This window comes from Podarcis raffonei, chromosome 3, assembly GCF_027172205.1.
Source record: "Podarcis raffonei isolate rPodRaf1 chromosome 3, rPodRaf1.pri, whole genome shotgun sequence".
NCBI classification, from domain to species: domain Eukaryota; kingdom Metazoa; phylum Chordata; class Lepidosauria; order Squamata; family Lacertidae; genus Podarcis; species Podarcis raffonei.
Window position 1 is genome coordinate 60,778,939 of NC_070604.1, and position 25,184 is coordinate 60,804,122.

The window sequence follows — 25,184 nt, forward strand, 5'->3', positions numbered from 1 at the left end:
TAACGTGGTGGCCCTCACATTAGAAATCACAGGCTTGTGCAAACAAAGCAAAGTCCAGAAGGAAAAGAAGTTAATATGGGCCGAGCAAAGGCCATGCAGCAGGAGCAACAAAATACAGAGAACAAGGTACACAGCTACACAAAGCCTACTTGCGATGGGTCAGGCTGTGGTGTACACCCTGACAGCTTTTGTCAGGGAGCTGCCTGGATGGCTTCTCTTCATGGGAATTTTCCTGCCAGTGATTCTGCTCCTGCTCCTGCTCATTGCCTACCTGAGGGTTATGCTACGACAGGGTGAGTCAGCCACTACAGGGCTCTGAAAGGTGGGCAGGTAGGCAGAACTAATAACAAAGCAGAACGCTCTGAATTTAACCTATACAGTAATTAGAACTAGATGTTCCTTCGAAACAACACCTAATCTCCTGCTGAACTGTACGAAACTGATATTATCCTCAGTGCACTTCCCCAGGCAAAGGCCAGTAAATATATTTGATTTCCTACTGATAATGTATGGCGTAGATTGCCAGTATTGAAAGGGTACTGGTGGGTGGGATACAGCACTGCTTCAGAACCAGTCCCCCCCCCCCAAAAAAAACCCCAAATAGAGCTGAACAGATCTGAGCATCAAGCAGTAAGACAATGGCAAGTAATAGCTCTGTGTGCGTGAGTGTGTGTGTTTAAGCAAGGTAGAGGATTTCTATGTCTTGGGTCTCCCACTCAGCCTGGCTTGATTTTGTCCAGCTCTATTTCAAGTTTGGCAAACAATTTTATCGATGCATTTGAAATGAAATTGCTTTGGGAAAGTCCATAAAGCAGCACCAAAAGCTATCCGGCTCTTGCCCAATTTCACTGTTGCATTTAGATATGGTTATTTCTTTCTTTCTTGTACTTACATATTGCTCCTCAGGAGACCCCCACAAAGTGGTTCCCCGAAGGTTATGACAACAATAAGCATCCAGTTTTTTTAATTACAGAAGAATGTAAAAGGCAGCTTGCTTAGACAAACCTGTTACTCTTTCTTGTTCCCTCAGCGCAAGATGGTCCTTCAGAGGGCCTTGGGGGTGGCAGTTGGGGGAGGGCCATTCTGGGAGCTGTATGGTGACAGTTTCTCCTTAGAGCACAGTGATCAAGGTCTTTGTCCTAGGCAGTGAATCCTGTGAGTTTGCAAAGTTGGGATTTATTTATTTATATGCCCTGATTTCTTATCACTTGACGCTTGCTTAGATTGAATTTCATTTGCCGTTTTAGTATCTAGTCACCCAGCATGGAAAGATCTCTTACAAGAGCTCCTTACAATTCCCTTTTGTTTCTGCCATTCTGATAAATTGTGTGTCATCAGCAAGCTTGGTTACTTCACTGCTCACCCTTAACTCCAGGCCACTGATGAAGTTAAAAAGCAGCTTCTGTTGGTTCAAATGGCATCACTGCCGTTGGCTTACTGCAACACATTATACATAGGGTTGCCTCTGAAGACAGTTCAGAAACTTCAGCTGGTGTAGAATTTGGCAGCCTGGTTGCTCACCAGCCAAGACTGTTTGAGCCATGGGGGCTCAAACCTACCATGGGGGTAGGCAGGATTTGGGGGGGGGGCAGGACCAATGTGACTGGTCAGCTGGTTAAGTATTTCTATTGTTTTACTGGCCCCCCCCCCCCGGCTACATCCATGCATATAACACCAATCCTGGCCAAAGTGCACTGGCTGCCAATTAGTTTCCGGGCCCAATTCAAAGTGCTGGTGCTCAGGACCACAGTACCTCAAGAACTAGCGTATTAACTGACTGAGACCCCTGCGGTTATTATCTCAGGCCCTTCTTTGTGTGCCTCCTCCATGAGAACGCCAGAGGGCGGGGTATAAATAAATTTATAATAGTATGAATTTTATTTTTCATTTGTGTATAAAAAAAATGAACACAAGCATGAAGCTCTACTGCTGAGAGGAAAATTTTATCTTGCTGGTCGCCTTTCAGCAGCTGCTGCAAACTAACACAGTGTGCTTATCCTTTTCAGTGGACCAGGAGCTCTACATAATGCATAATCCCCCTGATGCTGCTGCCATTGAAGCCTATGCCAAATACTACAAACGGGGAAACGGTAAAAGGAAACCAAGATCATCCTAAGAAATTGGTAACTTCCAGATACATAGTTTAACATTGGCTATTTACTCCAGAAGTTTAATAGCTGTTTAATGTTATGCAAAAACTGGGGGTAGATGTGCGAGGGAAGTTGAAACAATTTGTTCTTTTAAAAAGGTATAAATGAATGGGCTTGTTATCTAAAAATTGGATTTTAACTTTATATTAGGAATCAAAATAATTAACAGCAGAAAATGTTTTCATGCAAAAATAATTGTGCACAAAATGGAAAACTGGACTTTTCTTCCATTTCTCTACCACTTAAAAAAAATCTCTCTGCAGTCACAAATGTTGGAAATACAGTGAAATGTTGTTCTTGTACAAGAGAGTATAATACTGCTTGTACCTGATGACATTATTTAGACCTAATGCATTTCTTAGGGCTTGTATAGGGTTTTGTGTTTGTTTTGGAAATTGCAGATTTGCAACACTTTCAACTAAAGCAAAGAGGTTTGGTAGGAACCTTGTACTCAAAATGAACTGAAATTTGCTGGTGAAAGACAGTTCCTCTTGCTACTGAGATTTCGTCTATGATGTGATTATGGCATTGCTGCATTGAAGAACACTTGTTAATGGCATTACAGTAGCAAGATTGTTCTACGATTCTCTGTTAGGGACGCTGTAGTAGTGGAGTTTCAGGGAGCAGTTGGGGAGTTGGGCAACTTGACCTCTAGGAGGACATTCAGTTAACAGCATGACTCTTCCCCACTGGGCTGGATAGGCAGGGGGAACAAAACCAGGGTGCCTCTTGCTATAGGAATGTTATTAGGTTACATAAAATCAAGTTTTGTTTTAAAGACATCCCACCCTCCTGAAATGCTTTCAACCATGTTGAGAAAGAGGCTCAAAACTGATTTATTTATTTTTTGAGGTGTCAAAATACAAATGTGCTGAAACATTTAGAGAATAAACAAACTTTATTTTTATAACAGTATTACAGAAAGCAAAATATCACTTAATACAACTTCAAGCTGCTATAAATTTAATATGGCATCTTAACTATACACAAGGTGAACAGTGAAGTATGTGGGAAAGAGACAGTTAGCAGGTTTTCATATAGACCTCCTCAGTGACTAGCAGCCTCACTCAGCAGTTGGTTCCCATACTACTTACAATGGGTCCTTGGCTGCCCCCCAGACCCTCAATGTCCTGAAAACCTGTACATCAGGCGAACTACTTAAAGACAACTGCTCAACAGACGTGTCAGTTATAACAGGTAGACAATGAGTTATGTAATGCAAGCATCCTGCACATGTATTCATATAATCAAAGTGTTTGACATTTAACATGTTAAGAGAAAAGCACTAAGGTTTTAAGCTGCCTGGATTATCTTTGCCAGAAGGGAAGAGAGCAAAGTCCTTCCTATCCTGTCTGGAATGTTGCAGACCAAAGTGTCCACGAAGAAATTGAACAATGGCACTGAAGTGCAGAGAAGTTACTAAAACAGTGCTCAGTCAGTAGAAACATCTTTATAACTATCTCTTCTATAGTATACCAGCACCAGTTCCCTTCAGAAAGTGGGAGATCCTCAGAACAGACTATAAGGAGTTTGTACAACATCCATACAAATCTTAATTTATTTTCCCCACCAGGTCATAGGAAAGCTTTGTGTTTTCTTTTAATACAAGATAATGTATTTCTTATATTATTTGATGTTTTACTTACCTGAATAATCTGAAAAAAGCTGTTATCCCATTAAGAGGCTTTATTTGGAAACATTTTGAAAAGATTTAGTGAAAGATTCTTTCCTTCCTGCACTTGCTAAAGTGAAAAGTGCTTACTAAATATTTTTGTTCACTTTCATGCAATCAAGAAATCAGTTATATAAAATGTCAGGGAAACGTGGAAAAAATAATAAATCTCTAAACCTCATAAAAAGCCAAGAATGTTAAGAAGTGGTTATAAAAATAAAAGACATATATGGTAAAGGACCAGAGAAGATAAGTTTTGGTGTCGGCAGTTTGTTCTGGAAATGTCTGGTCATTGTCACCAGGCTTGGTGAAGTCAGTGAAGTAGCGGTGGGGACACCGACTTGAATGATCAAAGTTCTTCGGTCACAAATCAGTCTTCAGAATTCTAAAGAAAGGCAAGCAGTTTAATGTCATTCTTTACATTTAGTCACAGATTTTGAATACTATTAAAAACACTCTCAACCATATTACAGCTTTCTTCAAGTAATGTTCCTTTTTCAAGTCAGTCACATGCTACATTTTTCTTATTTTAAGTGGCATCAGACCTCCCTCTTCAGAAGAGCAGTTTTCCTTCATTTTTCAAGGAGGTAGCTAAGGATCTCTCTCTCTCTCTCTCTCTCTCTCTCTCTCTCTCTCTCTCTCTCTCTCATAATGCAAATAGCTCGTAATGCATCACCATTAGCATTCAAAAGGCCTACAGTCTCAACCATGCCTTTCTGCTTTCCCTTTGTGCTCTTCTTCCGAACAAAACTCCAAACTGGAAGGTCCAAAACATTATACCCTAGATCTGATTCCAGACTGAATCACAAAAGATGCATTTATTTGTAGTAAAGAACATTCAAATAGGGGTTCCAGGTGCTTGGTAGCAGCAGCCAGGGCAGTCTTATAATGGCTGTGCTCTTTCCTTTCAGGTCGGGGACAGAGGGTGGCGCTAGGGAAGGAATTGTCGTCGCGGAACCCCTTGGGTCTGTGGAGTGCCACAGGGTACAATCCTCTCCCCGATGCTTTTTAATATCTCTCTGCGCCCGCTTGCCCAACTTGTTCAGAGCTTCGGGCTGGGCTGTCATCGATACGCTGACGACACCCAACTTTATCTGCTGATGGATGGCCATTCTGACTCAGCCCCAGACACACTGACCAGATGTTTGGATGCGGTGGCTGGATGGCTGCGTGGGAGCCAGTTGAAGTTAAATCCTTCGAAGACAGAGGTCCTCTGGTTGGGTTGGGACGACATGGGGTTGGAGCGCCAACTCCCATCCCTTGCAGGGGCGCAATTAGTACCAGCACCTTCAGTCAAGAGTCTGGGCGTAACCTTCGACGCCTCCCTCTCCATGGAGGCACAGGTCGCAGCTACAGCAAAAGTGGTATTTTTCCATCTCTGCCGTGCCAAGCAGTTGGTCCCTTACTTTTTCTGCTCTGATCTTGCCACTGTGAGCATGTGATATTACCTCCAGGCTCAATTATTGTAATTCACTTTATGCAGGCTGGCCCAGAAACTCCAGCGGGTGCAGAATGCCACGGCGAGGCTCCGTACTGGGTCCTCGCCATGGGATCCCATTCATCCAGTGCTACACCAGCTGTACTGGCTCCCAGTGGACTATAGGGCCAGGTTTAAGGTGCCGGTTTTAACCTTTAAAGCCATATACGGCCTAGGACCCTCGTACCTACAGGACCGCCTCTCCTGGTATGTCCTGTGGAGGACCTTACGGTCCACAAATAACACCTTGGCAGTCCCAGGCCTCAAGGAGGTTAGGCTGGCCTCGACCAGGGCAAGGGCCTTTTCGGCCCTGCCCCAGTCTGGTGGAACGCTCTGCCGCAAGGGACCAGGGCCCTGCGGGATTTGACATCTTTCTGCAGGGCCTGAAAGATGGAGCTGTTCCACCAGGTCTTTGGCCCAGATCCAGTCTGGGACCTTTTTTTCAAGACCTTGCATGTAAAGGGCCCCTCTAACCCTTCTCACTGGCTCATATGATCAGCACAAATAGCTGGGCCTGGTGAACACTTAATGTTCCCAACCCCATAGTTATAGTTTTAATTTGTGGGTTGCCATCTCATTTTATTCAGATTGTAATCTGATTTTAAGCTGTATTTCAACCGATTGTTTGATCTTATGTTTTAATGTATTATATATTTGATGTTAGCCGCCCTGAGCCCAGTCTTGGCCAGGGAGGGCGGGATATAAATAAAATTTATTATTATTATTAACCTGGGAGGATAATAGTTTTGTATCAGGTCTTGTCTCAGGCTCTTACCTTATTCTCCTCCTTCCGGAAGATCTGTTTCCTTATGCACCACAACTCGTGTTACAGACATGTCAGGATGCTGTTCTTTGGCTTCTTTAATGGCTTGTGCCAATGCCTACGTAAGTATTAAAAAGGACCCATTAAATAAAAATTATGAGGTAGTTTGGCCAGTAATGACTACACTTCCTGGACTGATTTTGTTCAGAAGTGACAACTGAACAGAGGAAGAATGCTGCTCCTCCATTACTGAGACAGCCAAATAAAAAGCCTAGAGAGGCTACTGGGTATTTTAAGTTATGAGTAGTAAACTACGTTTTGGTATCTTACATATTTATCTAAAGCATTTAGATCCTCCTTTTCTGGCAAACCTCACAAAGCAGTTTTTCACCAAAACATTAAGAAAGCACTAATAATAAAAACTCCAGAAAAGGTAAGAAACAGAAAAACTTTTTAAAGCACACCACATCTTTATATTGATCCACATAGTGAGCTATTTGGATCAATAAAATATCTAGACAGGAATGTTTTATTGCTGCAATGACATACAAACATTAGGACGTAAGAGGAGTCCGTCTAGATCAGACCAAAAGACCATCTATTTCAGTATCCTGTTCTCACAGTAGCTAATCAGATGTCTATGGGAAGCCCATAAGCAGGACATTAGCGCAACAACGTTCTCCACCACAACAACTGGAATACTGCTTCCAATACTAGAGGAGGTATTCAACACCCATCTCACTTAGCTATGTCTTAACTTCATTAGATTCATTAATTTCAATGTATCTGTTATGAGTAAAACTTAGCTGAATACAACCCTGGAGAAGGTTCATAATCATCATGGCTAGTAGCCACTGACAAGTCTTCTCTAACCCTCTTTCAAAGCCATCCAAGTTGGTGGCCATTACTACATCCTGTGGTACTGTGACAATTTAACAATGTGTCGTATGTATCACTTCCTTCTGTTTATCCCAAATCTTCCAACATTCAGCTTCATTAAATAACCCCAAGTTCTAGTATTATGAGAAAGGGACAGGAACTTATCTCTATTTATCTTTTCTGCCCTATACATAATTTTATCCCCCACTATCATGTTTTATTTTCAAACCCTTTCCTAATTCCCCTCAACATGGAATCTGACTTTTCTTCACAGCTGCCACACACTAGGTTGACATTTTCATCAAGTTGCCCACCACAACGCCAAGACCTCTTTCCTGGTGGGCTGCCACTGGTGCAGTCGCAATCAGAGTAAGCGTGGAATTAGGTTTTTGTGTGTGTGTGCAACACTTTACACATGCTTTTATTTTAGCCTTGTGTTGATGCAGTGACAGGAGGCTCATTTGTGGGCACAGGTCCTTTGATATTTGGCATATATCTTGCACACAATGTTGGAAGATACCAATTCAGGTAAGAAAACCAGCTGCAAGACACTGACCAGTATCAAACCTAATTGCCAAGAACAGTAGCTTATGTATTCACCGGTGACTGAGTACATAAGACCACAGCAACACTAATGTAGGGTGGAGAGGGTGAAATTTGCTGAGGGGAATCAGTGGGCAAAGAGGATGGTGCTTAATGTTTCCCTCATTCATCAATTCTGCTTTCAAATGCCCTAACTGGCTTTTAAAATCCCCTCCTTCCCACAGAAAACCAGCTGGACTCAGAAAAGAAACCCAAACCAAGCGAAAATGACCAAGGATGGAGAAAACAATCAGTGGGCACCAGGTTCCCCATCAAGTCTCCTTGACAACTGATTCTCACCCCCACCACTACCACAGTTGCTACAGCAATTGTAGGATTGGGAATATATGTTTCGCAAGGTAATGGATAGTTCTGCCAGGAGGCACCTGTCAGCTTCCTTCCACACCTTGTTGATGTGGGATGTGGAAAGTGTAAGCACTGGGCAATTAGCAACTTTTCCCTAAAGATCTTTTCAAAACACACTTCAGAGGTAAACAAAATGAGTGGTGATTTTGCCTTGACAGATGCACACTGGAAACTCAAGACATAAACCAAAATAAATAGCGATCAGTTTTTAAATATATAACCTTTAGGGCTTAACAATAAATGGCTAAGTATATACATACACTATTTTGCTTTCCCTATACTTTATTTAGTACTTGAGCATGGAAGAGTTATTCTTCAGAGTACAGAGAAATAAAATTGAAAACAAGATTGGATAGGCAAGAAAAAAACTGGTTTTAAGAAATAATGCTTTCAAGGTTCCTAGATACGGTTTCAGCTTTGACAAATACTTTATTTCTAAGCTGTATTGAACATCATTTAGATTATATAATGAAGAATGACATATCAGGGTTGTTCATATTGAATAATTCAGGGGTTCAAATATGAAAAATAAAAATATTTTATTCTTATCAAGTGTATTCTCCATTTTAAAGGGTTACTACAGATCCTATTTTTACTGAAATAATGCTGGAATTTACATCTGAATACGAGCACATGTTTTACATAAATTTAAAACTCAGACATTTACAAATCTGAACAAGATCTTGTGTTACAAACAGATGCATACAATCTATCTCTAAAAAGTTTACTTTAAGGCTTTATAATATTTATCCTAAGTGGAATATACTGAGATATGAATTTTATTAAAGCAATTCTGTTGTCTGACCTTTCCAGATTCCCCAGCTGTATGTTTTTTGTTTTTTATTTTAGCATGTGCTGGGACAGACATCCCTCATGCCTAATGCTAAACAGCTCTGTCATTTAATTTCAGGCTTCAAGGAGAGATTGAACTTGTCACAAGCCACTTGCTACAGGCACATCAAAATCTGAAATTAAATTTACTCAGAGTCCTTGGTACATTACAATTAAGAAATGAAAATTAAATCCCTGTTCTGTTAAATTGTGAACCTACCATCAATTAAGAATCAGTGCAGCACCACATAGTAAAAACGGCAGATTATAATTACAGTAATTCAGTGATGGTTAGCGATTTGCATCATGAGGTGGCTGAGTTTTAAAAATATTGTTCGTGTTCTTATAATAGAACATTTTTGACAGGGGAAAAACCTCAACTGCCTCATGAGGGGCAAAATATTGGAAAGCAGAATATGATGTGTTCTGTCTCTCACCTGGTCGTGGTCAAGGTCCGCATCGCCAGTGATAACAATCCGCTTTTCAATTCTGGTTTCTGACACACCACCTTTTACTGTCTAAAGATTTCAAGAACAAAAAATGTTTTACTTAATCCTCCAATGTAAGTAGCAGCTTGTAACTGAACACAGGAAAGGCAGAAAACCTTTTTCTAGTTATTCTAATGTTTACAGTTTAGTAACAATTCTTAAGATAAAAAAACACAGCACATTAAGGCCTTAAGACTTATTTCTATACTTTGATTATTCAAATGTGTAACAGAAAAACCACACCTGCAGCACAAAACTCAACGTTCTTCTTCACCATCTGGAAATTCCAGTACCACTCAATCAAATGTGGGTCACAATTTAAACTCATTAAAATACAAATATGATCAACAATACTAAAAGAATATATAAAAGCCCCACCAGCACAAAATAATCAGCAGCATAAATCCACTATGCACTGCAACCTAGAGTAGCATCGAAAGACAAGGGGGGAGAAGGTTGAACAGACAGTACTAAATGGTAACGGTGTCCATGCCTTCATTTAGGATAGTCATAACTGCTCTAAACATACTTAAAATAAGTCATCCTAGGTTAAATATAATGAAAGTTCAAGGTTCCAGAAAATAAGCGAGTCACAAAATCTTGAATTCTGAATGTTTCATTAGTACATGTATAATGTGCCCAGAAACTTGGAATAATTTAACATTTCACAGCCGATTTTGATTAAGAGCAGTCTACTTCTGTCCTGTTTTGTTAAAACAGGTGAGAACAGCAAACCTCACTGTTTTTCTTTTTACCTTTGTGATGTGTGTGGTTGTGGTTGTAGAAAGAGATTCTGAAGTGATCGTCTGTGCACTCAACAGCACACCAGCATCACCACTGCCATCAAACTGCATCATCAAAAAGAAAGAGCAATAGTCAATTTTGACAAAACTAGCAGCCTTCTTTTAAACAAAAGTTGCCTGTTTTAGAAATGAAGACGTCTAGATTATGTTTTTCATGCCACTCAAGTGCAGTAGACAATTCTGGAACACACAATGTACTAAATGTCATTTAACATGATTCAGTCATTATTAACCCCTTCTCAGGCAGGTGAGGTCAAGATGGCATCTCAATGATGTTCTCAGATAAAGAAGTCCATTGGTTCATTGTCCTAGTATAAGCAGTGCATGTGTACAGATATCATTTCCACAAGGAGATATGGCAACCTGTCCTCTCCCAACAAGCTTACAATATTGTATCCCAAAAAGGCATTCTAAATTATACAACACCTGTACCTGGGGAGATTCATATGTGATCGTTTTAGTTTCTGTCTGAACAATTGGTACTTCCTTGGTGGATATTTCAGTTCTCTGTGAAGCATCTGAAATGGTCACCATCTCAGTTTTAACCACTGGAGGCTAGTGTTTAGAAAGACACAGAAAAGTATGAATTTTGAAGTACATGGTATACAGCAGTCTATGAACTGGCTTCAGGCAACAAGATCCCAGATTCACTTTTTAAACATTCCTTAGAAGAACTTCTAAACCCAAGTCTGAAAATCATGAACACACAAGAAATGTTAAGTGTTCTGTCTACTAAATATAAGAAAGCACTTGAAAATCACCATAGTATATTTCCTATGCTAGATATGAATATAAATTTAAATCAGTAGTATATATAAAAATGGTTAATAAATTAACATACAATCAGATTGGTAAGATTTTAAGCTTTTAAAATATCAGGGTATACGAGAGATCTATACAGTGGTGAGCCCATGGCCAATCACAGCTTTCCATTGTTTGAACCCACAGCTTACATCTGATTTAAAAGCTGGCTTTTTTTAACTTCATGCACATAATATATACTCACTGTAGGTGAGTCACAAATGGCCACAGCATTTATGTGTTTCTGTCTTGTACACCATGTTAACAAGATATGTAACTACTTCAAACTTTATGGTTTGAGCAAGTACATCATAAAATTCTTCTGAAACAGCCCTTACGAACAGTTTGAATCATTATTTATTAAGCTTGTCAATATATGTTCAATTATCTCATTGGTATGACCTACCCTATAGAGCCAATAGATGTCACCCCCAAACCAACTCCATACACTACTTCCTGAGTGTCACAAACTTGCTACAACTCCTTATATGGCAATGTTTAATAAAATGCATAAATGCATTTTGAGACAGTTTAAAACTTGACAAATCCTGCCAATGGGGACAAGATTGACCTAGCCATGGCCCTGACCATCATTACAAATCTTCTGTTTCCATATTTAATAACCTTGGGGGTGGAAATGCCCTCAGCCACTCCAGTATAACTATGGTGCTCCACACACATTTCTCTAGCTGGATGAGGAATTGCACATGCAAGTGGCTCTGGGAATCCTCCAGTCCAGCTGCTAAGTGCACCATTCTGGTCTTTTTGAAACACACACACAACGACGACGACAGCAGCAGCAGCAGCAGCAGCAGCAGCACAGATCAGCTTTGGGGGGGATGGATGGATGGAGGCGGAATGGGTTTAGTCTTTCCCTCCTGAAATATCAGCTGATTAACACAGTTGCTGTGCTCCCAAGTTGCTGTTTGCCAGGACCACACACACACACACACACACACACACACACACGGATTGGAACCTTTAACCTGTGCTTCATTTACCATCTCTCAGGCTCTTCATTATGCTGCATGTTCTTAGAGAAAATAAATTTGATTTAGCATCTACTGAGTAAGTTCATGCCTCTCGAGGACTACAAGTGGCTAGCATAAAATAATAACTGTATCTGCAAAGGACTTTGGTTAAGAGTAGTAAATATGGTATGTGTGTCTCATGGTGATTTATAGAATGCACCAACTGTGCGTTCCTACAAATTCTGGCTATTTGTGTTTTAGTATTTAGATAGGAGGTTTCATAAAATAGGTAGGGTTTTTCCAATTAAAAAATACTTGGGTTTTAAGACTATTACATCAAATGCATAAAATGCGTTTTCATCTCATGCCCAAGAAAGGTAACATCACAATTCCAATTAAAACTTATTGAAGGATAATAAAAATCAAACTAGACAGGACAAGACTCAAACAAATTAACACATGCAAAACAAACAGAACATGAGAAAGTAAAAAGATGGCATAATCCCAGGTAAGTTCGCTCTTCTGGGTAACCAAACTAGTAAAAAATTCAGAAGCCTTAACCAAAGGCAGAATTTGACTGCACATCCATTTTCCACTTTCCAGATCTGAATCTTTATGAAAACCTGAAGAGGACAGAGAAGAAGAAAGGCAGAGATATTGAACCCTAGGACGATGTGCCTGATAAAGGATCCCTTACTCTTCTACCATTTACCTCGGAGCAACAAATTATTTGCTGTGAAACATCAATGTCACTATGCGATGCCTCTCCATTTACTTTGAGCTGCTCTTCCACCCTCTCTTCTTTCAGGGCTTGCTTATCCAGTTTTGCCGGGTGTCCCTCTCCGGGTGTCTTGGTGGATACTTCATTCGCCTGGACCAATGTTTCTGTCACTGGTATGTGCGTAACTGTTACTTGAACTGGACTGGCTTCTTGTGAAATTTCTGCACACACTGTTGCCTGTGCATTGTGTTCTCCCTCCTCTATGATAACTTCATTTTCTTCTATTTCTTCTTTTATGGCACCCTGAGTCATCCGTTGGTGTGGCTGATATTCTCCTACTTCATCTTCACTCTCACTACTGCTGCTACTCGATGACAGTGATGAAGAATCCTTCTTTGATAGGTGCTCCATCTTCTGAGTTTGCCCACCACCAGAGACAAGTTGTGTTTTGCCTCTGTTGGTATCGGCAGTGACTACTGTCTCTTCTATCCCAACCTCTGCCTGCTTCTTCTCCACTACGTTCAGAGTCTCATGCGAACTCTGCACAAAACAAATGGATGAGGAAAAACAAAAAGTAGAAAACATGAATAAATCAAATAGTGAACATAAAACTATGTGATGGGTGGTTCAGGTCACATGAAGAACAAAGATGACTGTAATGGTTAAATGAAAAAAGGAAGGAAGGAAGAATGAAGATTCTGAAATGTCAAAGCTCAATGGACTATGGCAAAATAGTAGAACCTTAATCGTCCTGCTGGCTCCAATGGAAGGCTCTTCTGTTTGGGGAGTAAATTTCTGTGAAACAAGAAGCAACCAGAAGACAAACATAAATACAAGTTTCAACATCTCTTGACACAAACGTCTGATTTTATCATTTCACAAACAGCACAGAGGGACTGATTGCACGCTCACACATGTACAGCACAATTTGTTAAATTAGCACAGATCAAGTGCACAGCAATAAGCACACTGAAAATATGCAATATTTTTTAGTCCAGAGTGCTGTAAAACTTTCTACTTATGAAAGCTCCAAAGTTGGCATTTGGTAAATCTGGATTCTTTAGGGGTTTTTATTTCACTTGATTTCTCTGAACAGGATACACCTCTATTTGAAACTTGCACTCTCTTGGCTTGGGACAGTTTAAACTCTGAAATAAATATTCTACTTTGGTAACTATCATCATCATCATCATTACATTTGTAAAACAATGTTATGAAGTGCCAAACAAGGCTAACATTAACTGGCCAGCTATGTTCATGTACATGCAGATTTTTCTAACAAACCTAATGTATATCAGCGAATATTGACACCCTTGAAAGGGCTGCTACAAGTTCTGCCAGATGTTCCTATTTCACAGATATTAAATATCTGAACTCACATACATTTCCTTGTTTTGACTCTTGATTAGCTGGGCACCTTCGAGGATATATGAAATTTGCCTGTTCATATGTAATATCTCAAATAGAGAAATATGTTTGGCATACAAGCATGTAAGGAACAGCATTTTAAAAGTCCATACTGTCATATGATCCTCAAGGAAACAGTACTGTGCCACTTGTTATGACCTAGAGTCAGGACAAACTGATGTATGTAGATCTTAAAAGCTAAGAGATGACACACATACACATACACACAGGGGACAGTACAAAAAGGTGAAAGGAAAAATGTAATAGTACCATTACTATAATAATTAATCCTATGACAGCAGCTGTGATTTAATTTTGGTTTCAAATTAAAGTTTAAGGCTAGATTCATCTATGGCTGCCAGATAATTTCAAATATAAATAGAACAGAAAAACAATATATAGTACTATTTATTTTGAAGATCTATGTCTACAAAACATTTAGAATGGGCAAGATAGCTTTTAGCTTGCGCTTGCCTTTCATTTTTTCATTCAAAATAATTTTACTTCTAACTTTTAAAAAAGCACAATGGTGCAATATGTATTTACATTCTAACTGTCTGTTCCCACTTCCTGCATGGAGTTGACACTTCTACATGCAAGTCACTTGTAAAACCAATTCATGCAGGCGTTTTGCATACACACCAGCCATTTCAAATAGCTTTATTTTAGGCTCTGCATTTTTCTCTATCCTAATTTCATCTTACAATCTTTTAATCACTGGGACACAATTTCATCTGACATGAAACCCCACTGTCTTCATATATAGTTTTATGGTGGAAAAAGTAAATGTGGAAAAGCACCTCAGGCAGCTGAGAGAAGGGCGAGGCAGAAAGCTTTTCAGAAGGTACATTATCTTTCACAACAGTGCCCTCTGCTGTCCACAAGGTAGCTGAAGTGAAGGCAGATTTCATGCTAGTGGAAAAACCCTCTTTACTAAATAAAATTGATGCTATCTCCTCTTCTAGGCTCTAGACAAGTTAGAAAATGGAAAGTAACGAATTAAACAGCAGAAGACAAAACAGCAGTGACCTACAAAATAAAGGAAAGCATCAGGCAAGAAAAGAAAAGGGACAGGAAAGGGAAAAAAGCACACAAGAAAATAAAAACACAAGAAAGAGTACATTCAAATGTGTTTCCCTACAAGGTACAGCTCCATCTATTTTCATAATATTCTTTTTTTAACCCATTATGGATAGGATTTGAAGATGATTAAGGGGTTTCCCTGGCTTCCCACCCCCCCCATACTGCAGATCATGGCATCTTCCTAAATCCATTCCTGTAGGGCAACAGACCCTCTCAAAATGTGTGTGATGAAGCAGGTGGGGTGGCTAGAGTAGGATAAGAAATTCGAGGATTTCAGCAGAGCTGCCTTGGATAATTGGAAGGGCTTTCTGGCTCACACAAGACATCTCTGGATCTAACCCATCCATCGAGAAAATTGTGCAACTCTGTTCTCACAATCTTGCTCCTTCCTGAAACGTCCATTATTAAGTTGAAACCTACATGTACCCTCATGTGCAAACCTATTATGTATTGTGGCCATTAAAACTAGCTTATATTTCAAACTTTTATTTTCAGGCTTTTGTGCAATCCATTTTTTTCTTAATTAATATTCCATTTTCCCTAGGACATTAATTATGAAAGGAAGGTTAGGCAAGATAGCACATTTAAAGCTGAACTATAAAATGTGTGCAATAAACCCAAATTATAACCCAAATGTGGTCTAAATGATTTTGCGAGCTTATTTGGAGGAATTGTTGATTGTCAAAGCACATGGCTGTGAAGGCAAACACTCATTTTATAATATAAATTTATGCTGGAGTAAAATTTGGCACACAGGAATGTTGAAAAGAGGGGAAGTGCCCTCCACTTTTCAGTATCAATTGCTGCCTATAAAGCTACTTTTGTAGAAAACTCCCACCCACCCCAATCTATGTAGAGTGTCATACAGTCCAAAAAAGTTGGAATTTAATACAGTCCAAAAGTCAGTAACAGTTGATCCCACAAGGCACCATGATTTTCTATTCTGGCTGTTAAAACCCAGCCTCTTCCAATGAGTAATATACACAATAGTTACTGATAATGGTTTGTATTTAAAGCAGTGCTAGTGAAGTTCTGCTGGTGTCATGGCACCTCTGTTTCCTTCCCTTGCATGCTCACAAAATCTTCTTTATAGGGTCTTTCTGCCCTCCAGAGCTGATTCTGAGTACACATGGGGGGCTGCAGGGGTGAGAATGGGAAAGTTCCATTCCACTAGTGCAAGTCTCGTGGATAGCGGCCAATATTTGCCCAGCCTAAATATTTTATTTGTCTCCTACTACTGTGCCCCTGCAACAGTGAAGAACTTAAGGAAACAATTTATTAGTACTACTATTATGTCAAAACATAGCACTATTCTTAAATAGGCTGCTAGCTCTAACATGTTCAGAATGAGTACAAAAAAATTGATGGGGAAAAGAAGGGGAAAAGCAAGACAGTGATGCATACTTAAACCTGTAGCATAGTCCTGAATCTGAAGGGAACTAAGACAACCTTTCAAGAAATGACTAATTTCACTGATAAAATTTAAACTCTCTACAACACAGGTATTATATAAATTGGCAAGGGCACTGCAACTATAATGACACTACTGTTATTCTCACTAATTTGAAGTGGATTATCAATTTCTTGCTCAGCTTGGCAAGTATTTTGCTTATACAGTACCAACTATTGGAAACTTAAAACTGTGGCGTATTTCTTATTCTATTAACTCGTTATTATATTGACAAGATGTCTTTGGACAAAGACATGCAACACATTAACAAATGTGAAACTGGCTCCCTATGCTGTGCTAGGGAACAGTGGTATGAAAACTTAACTGAAGGTAACGCCAAAGGAAGCACATCCCTCTTTGAGGCTGAATTTGGAGAAAAGTCAAGCTCTATTCAAAAAGCACAAATCTGCCACTGCACAGGGTATATGACAGATACACCTTGAACTGGCACCTGAGCTTATAATACTCGATATGCGTATCAGGCAGCATCATTTAAAGCCTCATTTCTTAATACACAAAAAAGAATACAGCCTTATCAACAGCTAAATACCCTTTGGAACAAGAGAAGGCTCTATTTAGGAGGATCCCATTCTTTGACATTACTGATCTGCAGAACAGTTTTAATTGATGTCAATATACATTCAGAGAAATATAGTTGAGTCTTCATTTTCAAATAGCTTGAGTGTGGCACATTCGCTAGCTAATCCATTTTGTATTTTACTTTATATTTTACTGATGTTGGCTATGCTGAGCACATTTGATGAAAAGGCAGAATACAAATTTAATAAACTGCAGAAGAGATAACAGCCACAGTAAACAGCGAACACAACAAGCAGAATGCTAAAAGAAACAAATACATCCACGCAGTGCTTTTTATGCTAGGACAACTGGCATAAAAACAGGCAGAGAATTCCTGTGTCACTGGCATAATCAACAATGCTTTCTACACAGACATCTGGTATACACTATCATGCAAGGAGTACTCTCTGAATTATCTCTCCCCAAGTACACAGGATGGGAAATGCTACAGGTTCAGCTCTTCAGTGGACCCATGTCTATCTACTGGGTATTATTTGTGCTAAACAGAGATTAAAAACCACACATATGGTTGGGTCATTAAATACTGAAAAGCCCAAAAGTTGTTTTATTTTTAAGGCAAAAGCATTTTATGATGGAGTCTAGTCATGTCAGTGAGTTACTCTGGAGACACTGATTTCAGAATCTGCCTCAATACAGATAATAAACCACAAATAAATGTTCTGAAGTAAATACCTGGCCTACTGGCTCATTCTGGATTTCTGTAATTATTTGTGTTGTTTGTATGGAAATGGTTCACAAAGCAACCTAAGAGGTAAACTTCAAAAGTGCTGAACAAAAAGTGCATTTCATTCCTGAAAGCATGCCATACATTGGCACATCTATGGCATTTGGTTTTCTTTTTTTTAAAGGACACACACATTGAAAACTGTAAATAGAAGACTGGAGCTTACTGATACTGGAATTTAAATCCTATTAGCATTCTCAATACTATATAAATACATTTGAATGTCATTTTAGCATTATACATTTTATGATAACGGCCAAGTTGAATTTTCTGAATCTGCTTTTTAGTTGCCTGACAGAGGTTCACTCAAAATGCATTAGGCATAACACCACTAAATTGGAGTGCATTCAAGAACAACTTTTTCTGTAGTACCTTTTTTGGAGGGAGGGTTGTGAATTGTTTTTCCCTTACCCCTTTTCCTCCTGTTGAAGTACTTCCGCCTCCAAATTACTGTAAATGGTGAGGCAATGAAACGACTTAGGGACTTGGAGTGAATATACTTGGAGCTGCACTGTAAACTGACATTCCACACTCTTTATCTAAAACTCTCAAATTATATTATTAATAACTACTTCATTCTTGCTTTATCAACCTAAAAAGTAATGTAGTTACTTTGAAATTTTTGCAAACAGAAAGCAACAGATGCACACAATGTTAATGTGTTAGCAGCAAACAAATATCACATTAGCAACAAAGAAACACCCCATATCTTCCTTGTTAATACTGAAACACAATGTATAGTTTAACTATTTTCTTAATTTTGTGGCTATGCATGCTGACAAGGGTCTTCAGTGACATACCCCTTGTGTCTGTAGAGACAGAGGTGTGATACGCCGCTTTTCCCATTCATTAGGGCGTGGCTCAGGAGTGGATTCCATAAAATTGCGCTTGAGTTCACTAATGCTAGCCTGATGCTTCAGTAATTCATCCTGGGTCTTATCCAGGTCCTAAGCAACGTGTAATGTAAAAAAGGTAGGACAACATGTGACAAACATAAACCATTTTTTAAAAACACACACCATGAAAAGTGCCTGGGATATCCAGATTGAGTAATTTACTTATTTAAAGTATTCTCTTTTCTTACTATGATATTATGTGCTTTTTCTTTTCTTAATCTTTACAGTATTATCAAATTGAGCTACAAGGCAGTTTCTGAGATGTAGAACACTTAGTCACAGAGCAAATGTTTATTTTTGTCACTATAAGGGCAAAATACCCATAATTATGACACACTCCCTAAAAGTGAAGACCAGGCCACCCAGTCTCTAGATGAAAAGCAGGGTTTGCCTTCACCCCAATAATATCCAGGATAAACACGGCATCTTTTGCCCACAAAAGTACATGGCACTATTGACTGTGAGAGGATGGGGATCAAGCATTCTATTAATGTAGACTTAGCTTTGAGAGCATAGTTTGCCCCCTCCCCGCCACCATGGACACCAGTGATTCTCATGTGAGAAGATGGTAGGTAAAGAATTGTGGCTTCAACTGTTTCTGTGTTGCAAAGTACAGCAACCATGAGCTTACCCACTCTGTAGGGAAAAGCAGTACAACACACAGGAAATGCTGCGTGACCAGAAATTATTTAGGCATCTTGCTTTATAATTTATTTAAACAAACATAGTGAAAGCTTGCACTTTCCAATTCTCCAGCTACAATTCTCTGAAGTTCCTTTGAGGCAGTATGTCATTCTTAAGACATGGGTGTGGGTCTCTCTCTCTCCCTCTCCCTCTCTCTCTCTCTGTGTGTGTCTGTGTGTGCTGGGGCTAGAATCCACGCTGCAACTAATTTTCAAACCACATCTGAAGGCACCATAAAATAATATGCCATTATGCCCAATGACATAATTCAATCATGCTGAAAGCTGGCTTTCAGATATAACCTTGTACTAGAGGGGCAATAAGATAGCATGCATATCAAGAAGAGGGAAGGAAGAAAAAGAGTGTCTGGAATATTGGGTTGGGAAGCAGGCTCTGGGATAGAAGAAACAGTGGCAGGGGGAGAGAGAGAAGTGACAAGGACAGCATGGAGGAAGGACATTTTTCCATAGTCTGTTGGGGGAGGAGGACAACTGGAGGTTTTTCGTGTTGGCATTTAATTAGCCAAAATATTGCCCTCCAGACTTCCATGTGTATGGCACTATGAGCTTTGAAGGTGTAAAAGCAGCAAAAACTTCCAAGGGGTACAACTAGTACCTTTAGTAACAATCTAAGTAACAAAAAAACAACAACCAATTGGTAGAGATTTATCACAGTTTGAGTCAATAGAGTATTTTCAAAAAGAATGTTGGGTTGAGACCAGGCACATTTCTTGGATTTGTTCAATGCAACGTTATGCAGTACACTTTACAGTGTTTTAGTAAAATTATACAAAGTATGTATTTAGTTATCGGAAGCTGCCAAAAAGCAACATAACATATTAGTAAGGTTACTGTAAATCTGAAGATTTTAATGTAATGTTTTTGCATGTATACAAATAATTGACATCATCTAAATCTAACAGTGCAAATAGCCCAATTTGGATGACAAAGCTTGCACTTCTGGATCCAGAGTTTTGTTACTTTGAATGACTATTTGGATGTAATAGATAAACAATATTTACTCAATATGGCTGCCAAAAGAATCTACCATTCATAATTTCATTCCAAAGGCAATATAGTGCCTCCTGGTATCACAACAAATAAAGCACGAATTACTTCACGGTGTAAGTATTATTTTACTATAGAATTAGATTCAGCTCTCTAGGATTCCAGGAAGAGAACAAAGAACTTCCTGGTTCTAATTTTACTGCATCATTTTTTAATAGCATTCATTGCCTCACATTTCCAGTTATGCATAGGAAAATGTAAACGGAAACATGCATTTGAATTCTAGATGGTGCATCCTCATCCATTTTGGCAAGTCTTTAAAAAACAGATTTCCTCCAAATATTAACATCTAAACAGGGCTATAAGTTCTACTTGCCATTCCAATATGTATTAACAGCTGCATACTTAAATTCATTCATTTACAGTGACTAAGATTGGTTTTCAACATGCATGTCCAAGTCAAACACCCCCATGCATTTCATGCACTGTGCCTAGAACAGCCTGCAAGTGACCTCCAATCTCATGCAGCCTGGCAGCCCATGAGGACAGAAAAGTACTCCTTAGATTATACAAACCTCCAACATTAAATTGCTATGTCTGACATAAATATTTTCCCCATCTATTCTCAAGGAAAAGGTCTGTAAAATTAAAGCACACACAAAAGAAGACACGGAAAAACAACAACCCATGATCATCAACACAACAAAAAAGTGTTTAAAAGTTCAATAAATGGGGCTTTTAAAATAAAACAGGGGTAGCCACTATGCAAACATAATCGACAGCAGCCTCAAGCACTGATAATAGCAGGCAACAACCAGGTGTAATTGAAAATATCCACCTCCTTGCGAATTTCCTCCTCTTCTATTTGTGCCTATGTAGAGGAACCACCCAGAGGTCAGCAAAAGAAAACACTCATTAGTGTAGACACTGAAGTAGCACATGGTCTTTTGTTTAGAAATACTACAAACAATGTGCTCTATTTACAAACCTTTATTGTTTTTGCCTCGGATGCTGCTCAAGTTATTAAACCACTGCAGTCTTCCACCTACAACACTGTAGAAATGGCTGAAGTAATTTTTGGTATAGGTGAAATGGAAAATGGAAGATTTGTCTGTCTCTCTACAACCATCGTGCTTGCTTATTTTTCTCCACAGTTTGAAATATTTTTTTAAAAATCTGAAGGTGAAGAGATCAGCTTGAATTCTGAACACTGAAGAAGAGTGATTGCAATACCAACACAGAATATATCTATAGTACGTTTACTGTTAAAAACTATACAGGGGAAATTACATTTGTATTGTTAAATGCTGAGAGATGGTTGAATGGTATTTGAATGGTTTGTTTTGTGCTTTTGGGGATTTCACATAAAAATATATATTGCAGACTTCAGGTATAACATTAAACCATCATTTTGGGCTCTGTGAATGAGCCAAATGCTTGTGCACTCCCTTCTCCTCCCCACGCACTCCAGTTTAATAACTTGCTCTTTAGTTCAAACTGAAGTTTGCTGTTACTTACAAACCACCAGGATTATAAATCACAGTTTGTAGCTGAATGCCAGTTCTTGTTTGGAGGGAAAGCACAAACCACAGTTCAGTGCTCTGGATGCAACAGAAAATTATGGTTTGCACTAAAGAGGAAGTAACAAACCAAAGTGAAACATGAGATGAGAAGAGGAAATGCAGTACATGAGCAGAAGCTTTGTTCATGTAGTATCAAATTATGGCTTGGTGTTATAGGTTAGCTAACTAAGAGTGACTTGCAAGAGGCACCTGGAATACAATTTTAATCAAAGTAATTAAGTCCCCACAAAATAAAAATGAATCAATATATGAATTGCCAGATATTAAACCAACCTCTATTAGTTTAAGGTCATTGCTTTAACAACTATTTTACTTTTATCACACACATCTCTTACTAGTAACTATATGAAAGGGAAAGTATAGTGTGTACCAAACACATTATCAGGATATATTTATCCCAGTCCCACCTTTATCTGAGGTTTTTGGAATTCTTGCTGCAATGTAGTATCAAAAGTGTTTAATCGATTAAATGAGCAAATAGTCACCATAATACACAAATTGGCATATTAGATTACACTGAAATTAGGGATACAAGTATCACACTGAACACAGCTGTATATAGCTGTCCTATGTAGAGTTGGACCACTGGTTTAACTGGCTCAGTCCTGTCTGTGTCTGGTTGGCAACAGGTCTCCAGGTTCTCAGTGCAGTTATGCACACTATTTTGGGGTTTCTATAAATGTTTCCCATCTTGCTGTCTGACTTTCTTCAGAAACTGTACAATCATTTCTGTCTGATATATATTTATAATTCTGGCATTATCAACCACAGGCAGCTAGCTCACCGGAAGGATTTCCCTGCTTGAGAGGCTACAATTTTCTGCTTTAAATCTTCATAGTATGCTTTTTTAAAACACTGCAATTGCATTTGCCCTATGGAATGCAGACAGTGTTACCCAGTCAAAGCATATGGACATAGTCAAGAGGTTTAACTTATCAACATTAACATTAAAGTATAGCTTTTTTAAAAATCCATGCATATATAAATTGCATTCAAAGTAATCCTGACAATTTTAGCCAAGTAGGAGTATGCTAGACTAAGGTAGATTAAGATAATTTTGTACCTGACAATGTTAAAATTGTACTGGTTAAAATTCAACACCCTCGTTAAAAACTAAAAAAAAAAACTTCTCTCTCCACCCTCTCTACCTACTACCCAAAAAGCTAAACTGAATTTCAGAACTGACACATGGTCAAGTTCAGATATGATGAGAAACAATGATTTTATTGAACGTATATAAGCCTTTGGCTTCCTATTCTCTCAATTAACCACAATTTATCATTATGCCCAAACCCTAAACTATTATTAACCCTAACTCAGACCTTGGAGCCGAAATTGCATCCCTGATGCACTTTTCTGCTGCAGATTTTATGCAGAACTGAACACACTAGTAAGCAACGGCCCCAAATTTCAATCACTTAATTTTTTCCCAACTATATCATTTACAGGTTTCTTTCAGTACATGCATGCACTGAAAAGGTACCACAAAGAGTTTATTGATTGAGCTATGTACTTTTTTCACCCACAAATCTTAAAATATTGGGGCACTTTCCTCCCTTCCCATTAAAATCTGATCCAGTGATGCAGATAAAAGTACCCCCAAAGTTTCATTTTTAAAAAATAATCATTGGGGCAAAAAAATGCTTTTTTTGTTCCAGCTTATGTTAATACATTGGAAAAAAATTTAAATCTCATTTAAAGAGAAAAAAACTGACCCAGGGAAAGACATTTTTTTACATCAGAACTTTTGGCTGTGGAATATTTTACTTCATTGGAATGTAGGTTGGAGTATAAAAGGCACCACTTAAAACATTTTGTTAAGTTTTATTATACATCTGGGTTACTAGTTCATGGAAATCAGCCAGCAAACCATGGTTTGAAGTTCATTTGCTTCTTTTCTACTATAGTTTACTAACTTGGTTTGGATGTACCACCACTTAATCGTAGCTACCAAAAAATGGAAATGAATGCTTCCAATATCTCTGTGGGTGTAGCAAATGACAAGCACACAAGTTCAAGGCTCACATACTTATTCTCAAAATGATAAACAGTTGCTGAACTTGTTCCTTGAACAAGGAATTTCAAGTACTTGTCAGTGCTAGAGAAGAACTAAAAAGTAGGAGAAGAATATGGATTATGGGAAGGCAATTAAGAAATCATTTTCTTCCCCTCAATAAATGCTAAGCTGTGCTGCAAAGTACTGTGTCTAACAGTTAGCTAATATTTTTGGCAGATCCCATGTGAGCGTACCTATCCAGGAGTGTACCTAAGGGTTAATGTTGGCCCATGCCAACCGTGTAGGCTGAGGCTTAGAATCTGTCTGCCCATCTGCATGCTCCCTGAGCCATTCCTCCACTGCTCTGGGCGGCCAAGCAAACACACGGGCTCCTCTGACAAGGGCACAAGGTACAGCGGGGGTGGGGTATACTTCTCCTTGCTATGGGGGGAAAGGAGCCTGAGATTGCCTCTGATCATATCCAGAAATGTGTGGACTCAGTGGGTTCTGACAGACATTTTGTAAGGAACATCACCTCCATATGAGGGATGTACACAGGGCTGTTGTGAGATCGCTGTATCCCTTTTTCAGAATGGCTGCAGTGAAACTGTACACAGTTCTTCGCAAAGATAGTACACTGGAACCTTGGTTCCCGAATGGCTTAGTTGCGGATCAAATCTGCTCCCAAATGCCACAAACCCAGAAATAACTGTTCTGGTTTGCGAACGTTTTTTTGGAAGCCGAACATCCGATGCTGCTTCCGCTTGAGTGCAGGATTTTTGAACGGTTTCGGGAGTCAAATGGACTCCCGGAACAGATTAAGTTCAAGAACCTAGGTACCGCTGTATACAGCACCTAACTATGGTCTCTCAATACCACTGGGATATAAGCAGTATATGTATGAGAAGGTCCTTAAAAGGACCGTTTGAAGTGAAAAAATTGTGAATGCTTTTTAAAAACACTAGATTTTATGAAGATAGATGCGTAAATATCTGCAGAAAGAATTCTTTTTTTCAAAAAAAAAAGGGGGGGGGAGTCTGCAGCCTCACACTGAAAGGATGAAGGTTGAACTGCTCTCTTAGTACACCCAAACAAATCTACAGGCAAGTGGCAATTTAGACAACAAAGTTACACACCTCCTCTTCCTCAGCTTTGTCTTTTAGAGCAGTGTCATTAGAGGTGGTCAGAGAAATTGCCTTAGGCTCCAGGTAGCAGAGGGACAGAGCAACAGGAAGGGACAATGTGAGTGA

At 39.1% G+C, this 25,184-nt stretch overlaps 1 protein-coding gene and 1 long non-coding RNA gene across 14 annotated transcripts in view; one reads left to right on the forward strand and one right to left on the reverse strand.

The window, feature by feature from the left end:
• Positions 1-3,029: 3,029 nt before the first annotated feature.
• EPB41L2 (erythrocyte membrane protein band 4.1 like 2) overlaps positions 3,030-25,184 on the reverse strand; it is a 78,144-nt gene continuing 55,989 nt past the window's right edge. For 3 of the 13 annotated variants that reach the window (XM_053381919.1, XM_053381908.1, XM_053381907.1), the window contains 10 exons: positions 20,931-20,993; positions 18,569-18,715; positions 14,712-14,879; positions 13,246-13,299; positions 12,496-13,044; positions 10,444-10,566; positions 9,964-10,056; positions 9,158-9,238; positions 6,075-6,180; positions 3,030-4,207 (listed from right to left, as the gene is read on the reverse strand). In XM_053381919.1, the coding sequence (XP_053237894.1) occupies positions 6,076-6,180; positions 9,158-9,238; positions 9,964-10,056; positions 10,444-10,566; positions 12,496-13,044; positions 13,246-13,299; positions 14,712-14,879; positions 18,569-18,715; positions 20,931-20,993 (1,383 nt within the window). In that variant the 3' untranslated portion in view covers positions 3,030-4,207; position 6,075. Of the gene's footprint in view, positions 4,208-6,074; positions 6,181-9,157; positions 9,239-9,963; positions 10,057-10,443; positions 10,567-12,495; positions 13,045-13,245; positions 13,300-14,711; positions 14,880-18,568; positions 18,716-20,930; positions 20,994-21,193; positions 21,227-25,184 lie in introns of all 13 variants that reach the window. The other 10 variants (XM_053381909.1, XM_053381910.1, XM_053381911.1 and 7 more) reach the window with 10 other exon arrangements.
• On the forward strand, positions 7,710-12,498 carry LOC128410535 (uncharacterized). Its single transcript, XR_008329534.1, has 3 exons — positions 7,710-7,882; positions 9,087-9,282; positions 12,387-12,498. It is a non-coding gene; the product is annotated as an uncharacterized LOC128410535 (long non-coding RNA).